The sequence below is a fragment of the Hyla sarda genome, chromosome 6, assembly GCF_029499605.1.
Source record: "Hyla sarda isolate aHylSar1 chromosome 6, aHylSar1.hap1, whole genome shotgun sequence".
Classification (NCBI taxonomy): Eukaryota; Metazoa; Chordata; class Amphibia; order Anura; family Hylidae; genus Hyla; species Hyla sarda.
In genome coordinates, this window is record NC_079194.1 from 294,740,407 (window position 1) to 294,757,481 (window position 17,075).

General features: G+C 51.7%; 1 protein-coding gene across 6 annotated transcripts in view; it reads right to left on the bottom strand.

Annotated features, from left to right (window-relative positions):
- The window catches only part of SVIP (small VCP interacting protein), a 36,858-nt gene extending 20,723 nt beyond the window's left edge, over window positions 1–16,135 (bottom strand). Inside the window, exons 1-2 of one of the 6 annotated variants that reach the window (XM_056527811.1) lie at window positions 15,959–16,135; window positions 12,726–12,776 (exon numbers count right to left, since the gene is read on the bottom strand). In XM_056527811.1, coding sequence (XP_056383786.1) covers window positions 12,726–12,776; window positions 15,959–16,045 — 138 coding nt within the window. In that variant the 5' untranslated portion in view covers window positions 16,046–16,135. Of the gene's footprint in view, window positions 1–12,725; window positions 12,777–13,410; window positions 13,598–15,958 lie in introns of those variants that run through there. The other 5 variants (XM_056527813.1, XM_056527816.1, XM_056527814.1 and 2 more) reach the window with 5 other exon arrangements.
- Between the last annotated feature and the right edge of the window lie 940 nt (window positions 16,136–17,075).

The window sequence follows — 17,075 nt, forward strand, 5'->3', positions numbered from 1 at the left end:
TGTATGGCTGCACTCACTGACCGCACTGCTGTATGGCGACACTCACTGATCGCACTGCTGTATGGCGACACTCACTGACCGCACTGCTGTATGGCGACACTCACTGACCGCACTGCTGTATGGCGACACTCACTGACCGCACTGCTGTATGGCGACACTCACTGACCGCACTGCTGTATGGCCGCACTCACTGACCGCACTGCTGTATGGAGACACTCACTGACCGCACTGCTGTATGGAGACACTCACTGACCGCACTGCTGTATGGCCGCACTCACTGACCGCACTGCTGTATGGAGACACTCACTGACCGCACTGCTGTATGGCCGCACTCACTGACCGCACTGCTGTATGGCCGCACTCACTGACCGTTTTTCGACAGAGTACCCCTTCTAAAAATTCTAGAATTCCTCTTCTCACAAATCCAACCTTGAAAGAAGAATTGTATTCCCCTGATGATATAGCCAATGGCATTAAAACATTTTACTCACAGCTATATAAAAAAATACACTATCCATACAACCCTCGAACCATCCAATCTCCAACCAATCTCCAACCAATCTCATCTAGACAATTTACGATTACCCAAATTGACTGATTCACAATTAACAGACCTTAAAAGAGGTACTCTGCCCCTAAACATCTAATCCCCTATCCAAAGCATAGTGGATAAGATGTCTGATCGCTGGGGTCCCGCCGCTGTCCCTGCTGCACACGGTGTTAGTCTAGAGCAGTGGTCTCCAACCTGCGGACCTCCAGATGTTGCAAAACTACCACTCCCAGCATGCCCGGACAGCCAACGGCTGGAGGTCTGCAGGTTGGAGACCACTGGTCTAGAGTGTCGAGTGCGGCGTTGGAGGCTCGTGACATCACGGCCACGCCCCCTTAATGCAAGTCTATGGGAGGGGGCATGGCGGCCGTCACGCCCCCTCCCATAAACTTGCATTGAAGGGGCGTGGCTGTGACGTCATGAGCCTCTGCCCAGCATCGCCAGTAATCAGGCACGGAGCAAAGGATAACTAGGTTGCTGCAGCCTATCGGCGGGACCCCCGCAATCAGATATCTAATCCCATATCCTTTGGGGCGGAGTACCCTTTTAATTGAGAAATTCAAAAAGTGATACGTTCCCTCCCGTCCCAGTAAAGCCCCCGGACCCAATGGCTTTGCATGTCTATACTATAAAACGTATCCGGACCACCAAACACCCCTTGTCCGTAATTTGTCAGACAGCCATGAACTCAGGCTCCCTCCCTAAAGAAAACTTACAGGCCTCAATCCCCTCCACCCCCAAACCTGGTAAATCAACAGATATTCTGGAAAATGATAGAACAATATTCCTCCTAAATCAGGATATTAAAATTTATGACAAACTATTATCCTCCAGACTCGCTGTTATACTTCCGGGTTTGATCAATCAGGTTTCGGATCGGATGACGTCGGACAACACTACAGGAATACTTAAAGGGGTATTCCAGGGGGGAAAAAAAATTCTTATATCAACTGGCTCCAGAAAGTTAAACAGATTTGTAAATTACTTCTATTAAAAAATCTTAATCCTTCCAATAATTATCAGCTGCTGAAGTTGAGTTGTTGTTTTCTGTCTGGAAACAGTGCTCTCTGCTGACATCTCTGCTTGTCTCGGGAACTGCACAGAGTAGAAGAGGTTTGCTATGGGGATTTGCTTCTAAACTGGGCGGTTCCCGAGACACGTGTCAGCAGAGAGCACTTAGATGGAAAAGAACAGCTCAACTTCAGCAGCTCATAAGTACTGAAAGGATTAAGATTTTTTTAATAGAAGTAATTTACATATCTGTTTAACTTTCTGGAGCCAGTTGATATATAAAAAAAAGTTTTTTCCTGGATAACCCCTTTAAAGGGGTACTCCGGTGAAAACCTTTTTTCTTTTAAATCAACTGGCTCCGGAAAGTTAAACAGATTTTTACATTACTTCTATTAAAAAATCTTAATCCTTCCTGTAATTATTAGCTGCTGAATACTACAGAGGAAATTATTTTCTTTTTGGAATGCTCTCTGATGACATCACGAGCACAGTGCTCTCTGCTGACGTTATTATAATAACAATAATAAGTCTTTATTTTATTTATTGTTGTCCTTAGTGGGATTTGAACCCAAGGCCCCAGCACTGCAAGGCAGCAGTGCTAACCACTAAGCCAAAGTGCTGCCCTTAGCATACATCTGCTATGCACGGTTGCTAAAATGGACAGAGATGTCAGCAGAGAGCACTGTGCTCGTGATGTCATCAGTGTTCCAAAAAGAAAGGAATTTCCACTGTAGCATTCAGCAGCTAATAAGTACTGGAAGGATTAAGATTTTTTTTAATAGAAGTAATTTACAAATATGTTTAACTTTCTGCCACCAGTTGATTTAAAAGAAAAAAGGTTTTCACCGGAGTACCCCTTTAACATTTTCCATCATATAGGACACACATCTATCCATCCTCCATCCTGGCTTTAGATGCTGAGAAGGTCTTTGATCGGCTTAGCTGGGATTAAGCCTTTTCTACATTAAGTACTATGGGCTTCTCAGGTGCAATTATCTCTGCACTATATCGCGGCACTGTACGCCAACCAGTCGGCCACGGTATTAGCAAATGGAACACTATGTGAAGAACTCCAAACGGATCAAGGCAGGGGGGGCCCCCATAATATCAGGAATGTGGAAATCCTATCGCCCAACGCCAGAGACATGCAGGGCCGGACCTGAAAGCCCCCGACAAGTATGGCGGCACTCAGGGTGTATGGAGCGGGCTCCGGACTCCATACCTATATGCAGAGGGAGAAAAAAACGGGGAGACAGAGGACAGCGCCTCGAGTATTACCCTTAGACCAAAAAGTCCAAGGCAGGACAATAATGACAGACTCTATAGGGTGGTCGCTCACCAGAAAGTGAAGAAAACAGGCATATTAAAAGGGGTTATCCAGGAAAAAACTTTTCTATATACGGTATATCAACTGGCTCCAGAAAGTTAATCAGATTTTTAAATTACTTCTATTAAAAAATCTTAATCCTTTCAGTACTTATGAGCTTCTGAAGTTAAGGTTGTTCTTTTCTGTCTAAGTGCTCTCTGATGACACGTGTCTCGGGAACCGCCCAGTTTAGAAGCAAATTCCCATAGCAAACCTCTTCTAAACTGGGCGTTTCCCGAGACACGTGTCATCAGAGAGCACTTAGACAGAAAAGAACAACCTTAACTTGAGAAGCTGATAAGTACTGAAAGGATTAAGATTTTTTAATAGAAGTAATTTACAAATCTGTTTAACTTTCTGGAGCCAGTTGATATATAAAAAAAAAAAAAAAGTTTTTTCCTGGAATACCCCTTTAACCCCTTAGGGATACTTAGGCGAAGGTGGTGGGTGGTAGCAAGCTGCAAGCTAAAGGTGTAAAATAAAAAATGCCAAGAGGCACTGTATTTATTTGCTTCCAATAACGCGTTTTGGAGGGCATGATGAGGAGACACCCTCTGAAACGCGTTATTGGAAGCAAATAAATACAGCGCCTCTTGGCATTTTTTATTTTACACCTTTGTGCTGTATACTTTGGTCGTCAGCAGCGCCTCCATAGGGTCCATCTTTTTTCTATTTTCTTGACTCCATACCTGACAGCGGAGTACCCCTTTAACTCCCACCCATTTCAGGTTAGACAACTACACTATAAAATACTTCTCATCCTCAATAAAAGGAATTTACCCTCTTTATATTTCTTATACTAGGTCAGACGGATCCAACAAGAGTTCCCTATTCCGCCTCTGGAGAGAGATTTAGGATTAGACTAAATGGCAACAAGCGTTCAAATATTTCCATAAGCCTTTTCAATGCACTTCCCTTACTGAATCAGCTTCTCAAACTCTGCGCAGATGGTACTTTACCCCTGATAAAGTTGCCAAAGCCCCTCTTTTTCACTTCAGCCCCTGCCCCCAAAATGTCTGTGCACGACCCTGTGGCACTCACTGACCGCACTGCTGTATGGAGACACTCACTGACCGCACTGCTGTATGGAGACACTCACTGACCGCACTGCTGTATGGCCGCACTCACTGACCGCACTCCTGTATGGCCGCACTCACTGACCGCACTGCTGTATGGAGACACTCACTGACCGCACTGCTGTATGGCTGCACTCACTGACTGCACTGCTGTATGGAGACACTCACTGACCGCACTGCTGTATGGAGACACTCACTGACCGCACTGCTGTATGGAGACACTCACTGACCGCACTGCTGTATGGCTGCACTCACTGACTGCACTGCTGTATGGAGACACTCACTGACCGCACTGCTGTATGGAGGCACTCACTGACCGCACTGCTGTATGGAGACACTCACTGACCGCACTGCTGTATGGAGACACTCACTGACCGCACTGCTGTATGGAGACACTCACTGACCGCACTGCTGTATGGAGACACTCACTGACCGCACTGCTGTATGGAGGCACTCACTGACCGCACTGCTGTATGGCTGCACTCACTGACCGCACTGCTGTATGGCCGCACTCACTGACCACACTGCTGTATGGAGACACTCACTGACCGCACTGCTGTATGGAGACACTCACTGACCGCACTGCTGTATGGCTGCACTCACTGACCGCACTGCTGTATGGCTGCACTCACTGACCGCACTGCTGTATGGCTGCACTCACTGACCGCACTGCTGTATGGAGGCACTCACTGACCGCACTGCTGTATGGAGGCACTCACTGACCGCACTGCTGTATGGAGACACTCACTGACCGCACTGCTGTATGGAGGCACTCACTGACCGCACTGCTGTATGGCCGCACTCACTGACCGCACTGCTGTATGGAGACACTCACTGACCGTACTGCTGTATGGAGGCACTCACTGACCGTACTGCTGTATGGAGGCACTCACTGACCGCACTGCTGTATGGAGACACTCACTGACCGCACTGCTGTATGGAGGCACTCACTGACCGCACTGCTGTATGGAGGCACTCACTGACCGCACTGCTGTATGGCCGCACTCACTGACCGCACTGCTGTATGGCCGCACTCACTGACCGCACTGCTGTATGGAGGCACTCACTGACCGCACTGCTGTATGGAGGCACTCACTGACCGCACTGCTGTATGGAGACACTCACTGACCGCACTGCTGTATGGAGGCACTCACTGACCGCACTGCTGTATGGCTGCACTCACTGACCGCACTGCTGTATGGCTGCACTCACTGACCGCACTGCTGTATGGAGACACTCACTGACCGCACTGCTGTATGGAGACACTCACTGACCGCACTGCTGTATGGAGACACTCACTGACCGCACTGCTGTATGGAGACACTCACTGACCGCACTGCTGTATGGAGACACTCACTGACCGCACTGCTGTATGGCCGCACTCATTGACCGCACTACTGTATGGCTGCACTCACTGACCGCACTGCTGTATGGAGACACTCACTGACCGCACTGCTGTATGGCCGCACTCACTGACCGCACTGCTGTATGGAGACACTCACTGACCGCACTGCTGTATGGCCGCACTCATTGACCGCACTACTGTATGGCTGCACTCACTGACCGCACTGCTGTATGGAGACACTCACTGACCGCACTGCTGTATGGCCGCACTCACTGACCGCACTGCTGTATGGCCGCACTCACTGACCGCACTGCTGTATGGAGACACTCACTGACCGCACTGCTGTATGGCCGCACTCACTGACCGCACTGCTGTATGGAGACACTCACTGACCGCACTGCTGTATGGAGGCACTCACTGACCGCACTGCTGTATGGCTGCACTCACTGACCGCACTGCTGTATGGAGACACTCACTGACCGCACTGCTGTATGGCTGCACTCACTGACCGCACTGCTGTATGGCTGCACTCACTGACCGCACTGCTGTATGGAGACACTCACTGACCGCACTGCTGTATGGAGACACTCACTGACCGCACTGCTGTATGGAGACACTCACTGACCGCACTGCAGTATGGCCGCACTCACTGACCGCACTGCTGTATGGAGACACTCACTGATCGCACTGCTGTATGGAGACACTCACTGATCGCACTGCTGTATGGCCGCACTCACTGACCGCACTGCTGTATGGCCGCACTCACTGACCGCACTGCTGTATGGCTGCACTCACTGACCGCACTGCTGTATGGCGGCACTCACTGACCGCACTGCTGTATGGAGACACTCACTGACCGCACTGCTGTATGGAGACACTCACTGACCGCACTGCTGTATGGAGGCACTCACTGACCGCACTGCTGTATGGAGGCACTCACTGACCGCACTGCTGTATGGAGGCACTCACTGACCGCACTGCTGTATGGCCGCACTCACTGACCGCACTGCTGTATGGCCGCACTCACTGACCGCACTCCTGTATGGCCGCACTCACTGACCGCACTGCTGTATGGAGACACTCACTGACCGCACTCCTGTATGGAGACACTCACTGACCGCACTGCTGTATGGAGACACTCACTGACCGCACTGCTGTATGGAGACACTCACTGACCGCACTGCTGTATGGAGACACTCACTGACCGCACTGCTGTATGGAGACACTCACTGACCGCACTGCTGTATGGAGACACTCACTGACCGCACTGCTGTATGGAGACACTCACTGACCGCACTGCTGTATGGCGGCACTCACTGACCGCACTGCTGTATGGAGACACTCACTGACCGCACTGCTGTATGGAGGCACTCACTGACCGCACTGCTGTATGGCGGCACTCACTGACCGCACTGCTGTATGGAGACACTCACTGACCGCACTGCTGTATGGAGACACTCACTGACCGCACTGCTGTATGGAGACACTCACTGACCGCACTGCTGTATGGCCGCACTCATTGACCGCACTGCTGTATGGCGGCACTCACTGACCGCACTGCTGTATGGAGACACTCACTGACCGCACTGCTGTATGGAGACACTCACTGACCGCACTGCTGTATGGCGGCACTCACTGACCGCACTGCTGTATGGAGACACTCACTGACCGCACTGCTGTATGGCTGCACTCACTGACCGCACTGCTGTATGGAGGCACTCACTGACCGCACTGCTGTATGGAGGCACTCACTGACCGCACTGCTGTATGGCGGCACTCACTGACCGCACTGCTGTATGGAGACACTCACTGACCGCACTGCTGTATGGAGACACTCACTGACCGCACTGCTGTATGGAGACACTCACTGACCGCACTGCTGTATGGAGACACTCACTGACCGCACTGCTGTATGGCCGCACTCATTGACCGCACTGCTGTATGGCGGCACTCACTGACCGCACTGCTGTATGGCCGCACTCACTGACCGCACTGCTGTATGGCCGCACTCATTGACCGCACTACTGTATGGAGGCACTCATTGACCGCACTGCTGTATGGAGACACTCACTGACCGCACTGCTGTATGGAGACACTCACTGACCGCACTGCTGTATGGAGACACTCACTGACCGCACTGCTGTATGGAGACACTCACTGACCGCACTGCTGTATGGAGACACTCACTGACCACACTGCTGTATGGAGACACTCACTGACCGCACTGCTGTATGGCCGCACTCATTGACCGCACTGCTGTATGGCGGCACTCACTGACCGCACTGCTGTATGGCCGCACTCACTGACCGCACTGCTGTATGGCCGCACTCACTGACCGCACTGCTGTATGGAGGCACTCATTGACCGCACTGCTGTATGGAGGCACTCATTGACCGCACTGCTGTATGGAGACACTCACTGACCGCACTGCTGTATGGAGACACTCACTGACCGCACTGCTGTATGGAGACACTCACTGACCGCACTGCTGTATGGAGGCACTCACTGACCGCACTGCTGTATGGCCGCACTCATTGACCGCACTGCTGTATGGCGGCACTCACTGACCGCACTGCTGTATGGCCGCACTCATTGACCGCACTGCTGTATGGCGGCACTCACTGACCGCACTGCTGTATGGCCGCACTCATTGACCGCACTACTGTATGGAGGCACTCATTGACCGCACTGCTGTATGGAGACACTCACTGACCGCACTGCTGTATGGAGACACTCACTGACCGCACTGCTGTATGGAGACACTCACTGACCGCACTGCTGTATGGAGGCACTCACTGACCGCACTGCTGTACGGCTGCACTCACTGACCGCACTGCTGTACGGCTGCACTCACTGACCGCACTGCTGTATGGCTGCACTCACTGACCGCACTGCTGTATGGCTGCACTCACTGACCGCACTGCTGTATGGAGACACTCACTGACCGCACTGCTGTATGGAGACACTCACTGACCGCACTGCTCTATGGAGACACTCACTGACCGCACTGCTCTATGGAGACACTCACTGACCGCACTGCTGTATGGCGGCACTCACTGACCGCACTGCTGTATGGCGGCACTCACTGACCGCACTGCTGTATGGAGGCACTCACTGACCGCACTGCTGTATGGCCGCACTCACTGACCGCACTGCTGTATGGCGGCACTCACTGACCGCACTGCTGTACGGCTGCACTCACTGACCGCACTGCTGTACGGCTGCACTCACTGACCGCACTGCTGTATGGCCGCACTCACTGACCGCACTGCTGTATGGCTGCACTCACTGACCGCACTGCTGTATGGAGACACTCACTGACCGCACTGCTGTATGGAGACACTCACTGACCGCACTGCTGTATGGCGGCACTCACTGACCGCACTGCTGTACGGCTGCACTCACTGACCGCACTGCTGTACGGCTGCACTCACTGACCGCACTGCTGTATGGAGACACTCACTGACCGCACTGCTGTATGGAGACACTCACTGACCGCACTGCTGTATGGAGACACTCACTGACCGCACTGCTGTATGGAGACACTCACTGACCGCACTGCTGTATGGCGGCACTCACTGACCGCACTGCTGTATGGCGGCACTCACTGACGGCACTGCTGTATGGAGACACTCACTGACCGCACTGCTGTATGTAGACACTCACTGACCGCACTGCTGTATGGCGGCACTCACTGACCGCACTGCTGTATGGAGACACTCACTGACCGCACTGATGTATGGCAGCACTCACTGACCGCACTGCTGTATGGAGGCACTCACTGACCGCACTGCTGTATGGCCGCACTCACTGACCGCACTGCTGTATGGCGGCACTCACTGACCGCACTGCTGTATGGAGGCACTCACTGACCGCACTGCTGTATGGCCGCACTCACTGACCGCACTGCTGTATGGCGGCACTCACTGACCGCACTGCTGCACTCACTGACCGTACTGCTGTACGGCTGCACTCACTGACCGCACTGCTGTATGGCCGCACTCACTGACCGCACTGCTGTATGGCTGCACTCACTGACCGCACTGCTGTATGGAGGCACTCACTGACCGCACTGCTGTATGGAGACACTCACTGACCGTACTGCTGTATGGAGGCACTCACTGACCGCACTGCTGTATGGAGACACTCACTGACCACACTGCTGTATGGAGACACTCACTGACCGCACTGCTGTATGGAGACACTCACTGACCGCACTGCTCTATGGAGACACTCACTGACCGCACTGCTGTATGGCCGCACTCACTAACCGCACTGCTGTATGGCCGCACTCACTGACCGCACTGCTGTATGGCGGCACTCACTGACCGCACTGCTGTACGGCGGCACTCACTGACCGCACTGCTGTACGGCTGCACTCACTGACCGCACTGCTGTACGGCTGCACTCACTGACCGCACTGCTGTATGGCCGCACTCACTGACCGCACTGCTGTATGGCTGCACTCACTGACCGCACTGCTGTATGGAGGCACTCACTGACCGCACTGCTGTATGGCTGCACTCACTGACCGCACTGCTGTATGGAGACACTCACTGACAACACTGCTGTATGGAGACACTCACTGACCGCACTGCTGTATGGAGACACTCACTGACCGCACTGCTCTATGGAGACACTCACTGACCGCACTGCTGTATGGCTGCACTCACTGACCGCACTGCTGTATGGCTGCACTCACTGACCGCACTGCTGTATGGAGACACTCACTGACCGCACTGCTGTATGGAGACACTCACTGACCGCACTGCTGTATGGCTGCACTCACTGACCGCACTGCTGTATGGAGGCACTCACTGACCGCACTGCTGTATGGCCGCACTCACTGACCGCACTGCTGTATGGAGACACTCACTGACCGCACTGCTGTATGGAGACACTCACTGACCGCACTGCTGTATGGAGACACTCACTGACCGCACTGCTGTATGGAGACACTCACTGACCGCACTGCTGTATGGCGGCACTCACTGACCGCACTGATGTATGGCGGCACTCACTGACCGCACTGCTGTATGGCGGCACTCACTGACCGCACTGCTGTATGGAGACACTCACTGACCGCACTGCTGTATGGAGACACTCACTGACCGCACTGCTGTATGGAGACACTCACTGACCGCACTGCTGTATGGCGGCACTCACTGACCGCACTGCTGTATGGCGGCACTCACTGACCGCACTGCTGTATGGCGGCACTCACTGACGGCACTGCTGTATGGAGACACTCACTGACCGCACTGCTGTATGGAGACACTCACTGACCGCACTGCTGTATGGAGACACTCACTGACCGCACTGCTCTATGGAGACACTCACTGACCGCACTGCTGTATGGCCGCACTCACTAACCGCACTGCTGTATGGCCGCACTCACTGACCGCACTGCTGTATGGCGGCACTCACTGACCGCACTGCTGTACGGCGGCACTCACTGACCGCACTGCTGTACGGCTGCACTCACTGACCGCACTGCTGTATGGCTGCACTCACTGACCGCACTGCTGTATGGCTGCACTCACTGACCGCACTGCTGTATGGCTGCACTCACTGACCGCACTGCTGTATGGAGGCACTCACTGACCGCACTGCTGTATGTAGACACTCACTGACCGCACTGCTGTATGTAGACACTCACTGACCGCACTGCTGTATGGCCGCACTCACTGACCGCACTGCTGTATGGAGACACTCACTGACCGCACTGCTGTATGGAGACACTCACTGACAGCACTGCTGTATGGAGACACTCACTGACCGCACTGCTGTATGGAGACACTCACTGACCGCACTGCTGTATGGCGGCACTCACTGACCGCACTGCTGTATGGCGGCGCTCACTGACCGCACTGCTGTATGGCGGCACTCACTGACGGCACTGCTGTATGGCGGCACTCACTGACCGCACTGCTGTATGGAGACACTCACTGACCGCACTGCTGTATGGAGACACTCACTGACCGCACTGCTGTATGGAGACACTCACTGACCGCACTGCTGTATGGAGACACTCACTGACCGCACTGCTGTATGGCCGCACTCACTGACCGCACTGCTGTATGGCTGCACTCACTGACCGCACTGCTGTATGGAGACACTCACTGACCGTACTGCTGTATGGCGGCAGTCTCTGACCGCACTGCGGTATGGCTGCACTCACTGACCGCACTGCTGTATGGAGACACTCACTGACCGTACTGCTGTATGGCGGCAGTCTCTGACCGCACTGCGGTATGGCCGCACTCACTGACCGCACTGCAGCGAGAGAGAGAATAGCGGACGTCAGCTTCATGTACATCCGCTATCCCGCAGCAACATAATCCCGTGCACTATGGAAGACTAGACAAGAACCTACCTTGACATTACAGCACAATATTGCGGGATGCATTAAATCCTTTGGCCCATATGTTGTGCAGGCCTGCTATAGGGAACACTATCATTTTCGGGTTGTTTTATAATAAAAGGTGCATTCAGAGAAATAGGACAGTCACAGAAATTGCTTTCTTAAAGGGGGCATTACATAAAAATATCATCATAAGATATAGAACTTACTAATATAGTGTTATCACAAATCGTACTGAATTCAGCATGTATTCATTTGAAATACCCTGGCAGGAAGTTGTGTAGTCCTCTCAATGTCAGTGTGGTGTTGTCTCAGCAGCTCCCGGGACTCCTCCCTCTCTCCTGACAGGAAGTTGTATAGACCTCTCATTGTCCGTGTGGTGTTGTCTCAGCAGCTCCCGGCTCCTCCTTGGTTGGATCTTGTCTCTGAGCTCTAGCCCCGCCCCCTAAGTGATGTCATCGCCTCTGACCAGCCCCTAAAGCTACATCCCCACCTCCCTGTCATACACATATATATCTTTATCGGGACATTAAGGGGTGAGAAAGTGGTCTGACTGCTGGAGCTCTATTTATCATCTATGGGAGCTGCCAGACATAGCCAAGTACAGAGCTCAGCTTCCATAGACAATCAATCAAGCGGTCACTAAGGCAAGACCACCGCTCCATTCCGACCAAAGAATCAAAATTGCGGGGTCTGCCAACAGTCGGACCCCCACCCCTCACATTCCAAAAAGAAACATCCCTAAAACCCTGAGTTACTGAGTGTTGGAACGTCTCCTCGCTCCTCCTCCCATCCCTATGCCTTGAAGCCGAGCCCTGTTTCCAAGTCTTCTTCCTGCGCTGTGCATACAAACCGCACGCAGGTGTAAAATTTGGAAACAGGGCTCGGCTTACAGCTGACTGTCAAACAAGCGAGCGGGGACTGGAATGGGAGGGGGAGCGATGACAGTGAGTGTGTGCGGCGTGTGTGCCCATAGATAACTGCACCGTATGTAAAGTAGGCACGGATCATACTTCCATCTGTCTTTTCTCCGCGGCTTCTGCCAATTGTCGTCTCTTCAGATCCTGAAAGGAGAGAAAATAAAAATTACCGTCATTCATCCCCCGGACTATTATACCGACAGAGAACATCTGCACCAGGACGGCTCCAAACCCGGCATGAAGGAGGGGGGGGAAGGGGGGGTGGTATTCTGGATTACGGCCATTATACTGATAGATCGTAATCACATGAGATTAACGGAAACTGAAACGTGACGCCATACGCCTGTCTCCTATTCATTTCTATGGACAGGACAGGCTCCTCTTAATGATCAGCGCCCGCCAACCGTTGCTAAACTACAACTCCCAGCATGCCCGGACAGCCGTTGGCTGTCCGGGCATGCTGGGAGTTGTAGTTTTGCAACATCTGGAGGCCCACAGTCCTCGTCACCCAGCGTACGGCCATGCGGAGCCACACCCGTCTAGATGTTGTACAGAGACGCTAGGATAGAACTGAGCGGCCCCCCGTGTAACAACTACAACCCTCATCAATTATAGATCAGCTAATACAAACACAGGACAGGGCTCTGACAGACATACTGCGCCCGTAACTAAGCAACAAGCAGCCCGAAAAGTGAATACTGCCCATAGACTTCAATGGAGAGGTCAGGTCTCGCGTATATGACTAAACGTACGAGTCGGTATGACGGAGCCTATATACCTGTGGGGGAGGGGCCCCTACGGTATACGGGGGGTGTCTAGTTGGAGTACGGCGAGGGACCCCGCCCGTCATGAGATCCGATTAAAGTGTAACTCCAGCCTGTTTTGTGAGGAGAAAAAGTTGCCCAGTTGCCCATGGCAACCAATCAGATCGCTTCCTTCATTTTCCAGAGGCCTTGTTAACAATGAAAGAAGCGATCTGATTGGTTGCTATGGGCAACTGGGCAACTTTTCCTCTGGACAGGATTTAATCAATCTCCCCCCATTGGGCAGTATAGTTGTCAAGGCAACCGTACAACACACGCCCCTTTCTGATGAATGCCACTTGGAACCCGGGTGCGGTCATTTGGTTGCTTTGGCAACTATACTGCCCAGTGCGAGGTTAGTCTCTTTTTTTGTGCCGTATATATGCTATATATTGGGGGCACTGTGTGGCAATGTTATATATTGGGGGCACTGTGTGGCAATGTTATATATTGGGGGCACTGTGTGGCAATGCTATATATTGGGGGCACTGTGTGGCAATGCTATATATTGGGGGCACTGTGTGGCAATGCTATATATTGGGGGCACTGTGTGGCAATGCTATATATTGGGGGCACTGTGTGGCAATGCTATATATTGGGGGCACTGTGTGGCAATGTTATATATTGGGGGCACTGTGTGGCAATGTTATATATTGGGGGCACTGTAGGCATGCTATATATTGGGGGCACTGTGTGGCAATGCTATATATTGGGGGCACTGTAGGGATGCTATATATATATATATATATATATATATATATATATATATATATATATATATATATATATAGATATATAGAAGTGCCACACAGTGCTTCAATATATAACAGTGGCACACAGATCCCCCAATATATGTCAGTGCCACACGGTACCCCAATATATAGAAGGGTCACACAGTGCCCCTAACATATAGCATTGCCACCCAGTTCCCCCAATATATAGCATGCCTACAGTGCCCCCAATATATAGAAGTGCCACCCATTTCCCCTAATCTATAGCATTGCCACCCAGTTCCCCTAATCTATAGCATTGCCACCCAGTGCCGCTAATATATAGCATTGCCACACAGTGCCCCCAATATATAGCATTGCCACACAGTGCCCCCAATATATAGCATTGCCACACAGTGCCCCCAATATATAGCATTGCCACACAGTGCCCCCAATATATAGCATTGCCACACAGTGCCCCCAATATATAGCATTGCCACACAGTGCCCCCAATATATAGCATTGCCACACAGTGCCCCCAATATATAACATTGCCACACAGTGCCCCCAATATATAGCATTGCCACCCAGTTCCCCTAATCTATAGCATTGCCACCCAGTTCCCCCAATATATAGCATTGCTACCCAGTGCCCCCAATATATAGCATTGCCACCCAGTGCCCCCAATATATAGCATTGCCACCCAGTGCCCCCAATGTAAAGCATTGCCATCCAGTTTCCCCAATATATAGCATTGCCATCCAGTTTCCCCAATATATAGCATTGCCACCCAGTTCCCCCAATATATAGCAGTGTCAACCAGTTCCCCCAATATATAGCAGTGCCAACCAGTTCCCCCAATATATAGCAGTGTCAACCAGTTCCCCCAATATATAGCATTGCCACCCAGTTCCCCCAATATATAGCAATGTCAACCAGTTCCCCCAATATATAGCAGTGCCAACCAGTTCCCCCAATATATAGCAGTGCCAACCAGTTCCCCCAATATATAGCAGTGCCACCCAGTTCCCCCAATATATAGCATTGCCACCCAGTTCCCCCAATATATAGCATTGCCACCCAGTTCCCCCAATATATAGCATTGCCACCCAGTTCCCCCAATATATAGCATTGCCACCCAGTTCCCCCAATATATAGCATTGCCACCCAGTTCCCCCAATATATAGCATTGCCACCCAGTTCCCCCAATATATAGCATTGCCACCCAGTTCCCCCAATATATAGCATTGCCACCCAGTTCCCCCAATATATAGCATTGCCATCCAGCGCCCCCAATATAAAGCATTGCCACCCAGCGCCCCCAACATATAGTAGTGTCACAGTGCCCCACTAATATAAAATTTTGCCACACAGTACCCCCTTAAATAGCCTCACCACACCTCCCCCCCCCCCAATATATAGCATTGCTACACAGATTTAATTGCGCTGAATAATTTTAAGATGTCCAAATCAAGTTGGGCAAGAAAAAAAAATGTTGTTGCGCAACTATGTACCGCCATATTGTGATCTTCAGGTCACGTGACCAAAGCCGACCACCCTAATAATTCTATATACATTGGCGTCGCCCAATCTGTGGCTCCCCAGCTGTTGCAAAACTACAACACCCAGCATGCTGGGAGTTGTAGTTTTGCAACAGGTTGGGTCCATAAATAAAATTATGCAAATAAATTATGATAATAATTATGCAAATATTTATGCTAAATTAGGCTGTCAGCGATCATGTGTGCTGCAGGGAGATGTGTGCAGTCAGTGATCTGTCAGACCCCCCACAGCAGGGATCCATCTTACTCACAGGATCTGAGGACCCCCTACTCACAGGATCAGGGGTCTCCACCACATCGTCAGCAGCTCCCCCCAGACATGGCAGGCACAGTCCCATCCCTGGCAGCGTTCAGCCCTCGGCTCTCCAGCAGGGACAAGGGGTGGAGAACTGGGAGAAACCACAATAACAACAAGAGGCTGCGGCTGCGTGTGTGTGAATAGAGGGCAAAGAGTGCGCCCCGCAGCGTCCTCACAGTGTCCGCGGAGCAGCAGCGGCGGCCGCCATCTTCCCGGAGCCCTTCCGGGATGATTGTATGGGATCGGCTGAGCTCACGCAGTATGGCCGCCACCAGAGCAGAGATTTCTAGAACTCTGTCCAAAGCTGAAGGAAAGCTCGTATAGACAACGATTATGGTCATGCTGGGAGTTGTAGTTTCCTTTGCACAGTGTCTCCTGGGTTGCATGAAGCTGATATAGTAGAAAAGGCTACATCCTGCTGGGACTTGTAGTTATTTTAGAGATAGGCATATAGAAAATTGTGGTCATTACAGAGTGCCCCCATAACCAGTGTCAGAGTGTTCACATAAACTGCACCAGAGTTCCCCCATAACCTGTGCTTGGATGTGCTCATTAACTGCACCAGAGTGCCCCCATAACCAGTGTCAGGGTGCACACATAAACTGCACTAGAGTGCCCCCATAACCAGTGTAAGGGTGCACACATAAACCTCACCAGAGTGCCCCCATAACCAGTGTCAGGGTGCACACATAAACTGCACCAGAGTGCCCCCATAACCTGTGCCAAGATGTTCTCATAAATTACACCAGAGTGCCCTAATAACCAGTGCTTGGATGTGCTCATAAACTGCACCAGAGTGCCCCCATAACCAGTGTCAGGGTGCACACATAAACCTCACTAGAGTGCCCCCATAACCAGTGTCAAGGTGCACACATAAACTGCACCAGAGTGCCCCCATAACCAGTGTAAGGGTGCACACATAAACTGCACCAGAGTGCCCCCATAACCAGTGTAAGGGTGCACACATAATCTGCACCAGAGTGCCCCCATAACCAGTGTAAGGGTGCACACATAAACTGCACCAGAGTGCCCCCATAACCAGTGTCAGGGTGCACACATAATCTGCACCA